Source organism: Penaeus monodon, chromosome 18 (genome assembly GCF_015228065.2).
Source record: "Penaeus monodon isolate SGIC_2016 chromosome 18, NSTDA_Pmon_1, whole genome shotgun sequence".
Taxonomy (NCBI): Eukaryota; Metazoa; Arthropoda; class Malacostraca; order Decapoda; family Penaeidae; genus Penaeus; species Penaeus monodon.
The window spans coordinates 28,938,248-28,939,520 of NC_051403.1; the positions used below are offsets into that span (position 1 = coordinate 28,938,248).

At 51.5% G+C, this 1,273-nt stretch overlaps 1 protein-coding gene across 1 annotated transcript in view; it reads right to left on the reverse strand.

Annotated features, from left to right (window-relative positions):
- Positions 1–1,127: 1,127 nt before the first annotated feature.
- Positions 1,128–1,273, reverse strand: part of LOC119584699 (TATA-box-binding protein-like) — a 12,402-nt gene continuing 12,256 nt past the window's right edge. The window contains exon 8 of the mRNA XM_037933369.1: positions 1,128–1,273. This exon is cut by the window's right edge and continues 54 nt beyond it. Coding sequence (XP_037789297.1) covers positions 1,128–1,273 — 146 coding nt within the window.

Here is a 1,273-nt window from a genome sequence, read left to right on the forward strand (position 1 = left end):
AGTTAGGACCCTCCAATAGTTAACTGGGATGCAAGCGATGTCTCCGAGTGCCTGTGCCGGATCCCAATCAGCGAAGGAACCTCCTACCCTAACAGAGGTTAGGTGTCGATTTCCAAGCTGAAGAGTGGGAAAGCTTGCAGGCCATAGGTGATATCCCTGCTGAACTGTAAGGCTGGGGGTGCACCTATGCTCGCGGCCTGCATACAGTCCGACTGCCATCTGGCAGTCTTGCGGTTACCATTCCCCTGACCTGCTGAGGGGTGTGGCATCCCTCTCTGGAAGGGGAAAGGGATCGTTGGGATTGTAGCAATAACCGTGGTATTACACGCTCAGCATAACCAGGCAAGGTTCTCGCCCACATTCTTCTGAAACGGATCCGCAACCACTTACTGAGGCACCAGAGACTGGAGTAGTCTGGATTTACTCCTGGCAAGTCCACGATAGACCGTATACTAGCGCTTCATGAGTTTGGTCGTGGGATGCTTGCAGCCTATATCGATCTCAAGAATGCGTTTGACTCGGTGCATCGGGAATCGCTATGGAGATGGCTGAGGCCAGGGGAATTCCGACACAGATTATTGGCCGATACAGCAATCCTCATATACGGTACTGAAAGTGCTGTAAGTGTGGTGGGGGTATGTCGAACTTCGTCCCGTTAATTGCAGGGGTGAGGCAAGGCTGTGGTCCTTGCACCAAACACTTTCAACACTTTGTAGGACGGATAATGGGCAGAGCTGCGAGCCAAAGTCAGTGTGGAGCAACCACTAGGCAATATCTAAAGGGTTCCCCTTCAGAAACTTGACTTTGCCGACGACACCGCGCCACACACGCTCCACCATCTGAGTCCTTGGCGTCACTGTGCGGCTTTGATGCATTTAGCAATGAGTGAAGCCACTAGGCTAGAGGTCTCCTGGACCAGACCAAGAGTCAGGACTTGGGGGCAGTTAGGGGAACCCGTTCAGTGTGGTCCATGAGTGCGCGGAGGATGTTGAAGTTACAGAAAGTTTACATGCCTTAGTAGTGTAGTCCATATTTCTGGGTTGTCAGACAGGAAGTCAGTGACGGATTGGTCTGGCAAACAGGAGCCATAGAAATCGATCAACAAGAGCGTTTTGAGGTCTGGTTTACTATGAGAAGGACCAAGCTGCGTGTCTCAAGTCCTTGATACTGCCAGTCATTGCTCTAGGAAAGCGAAAACCTGGACGTTTATCCAGTGTCTTGGAGTCTCGCTTGATGCCTTTTGTAAACAAAGTCCCTTCCCGGACATTGGGTA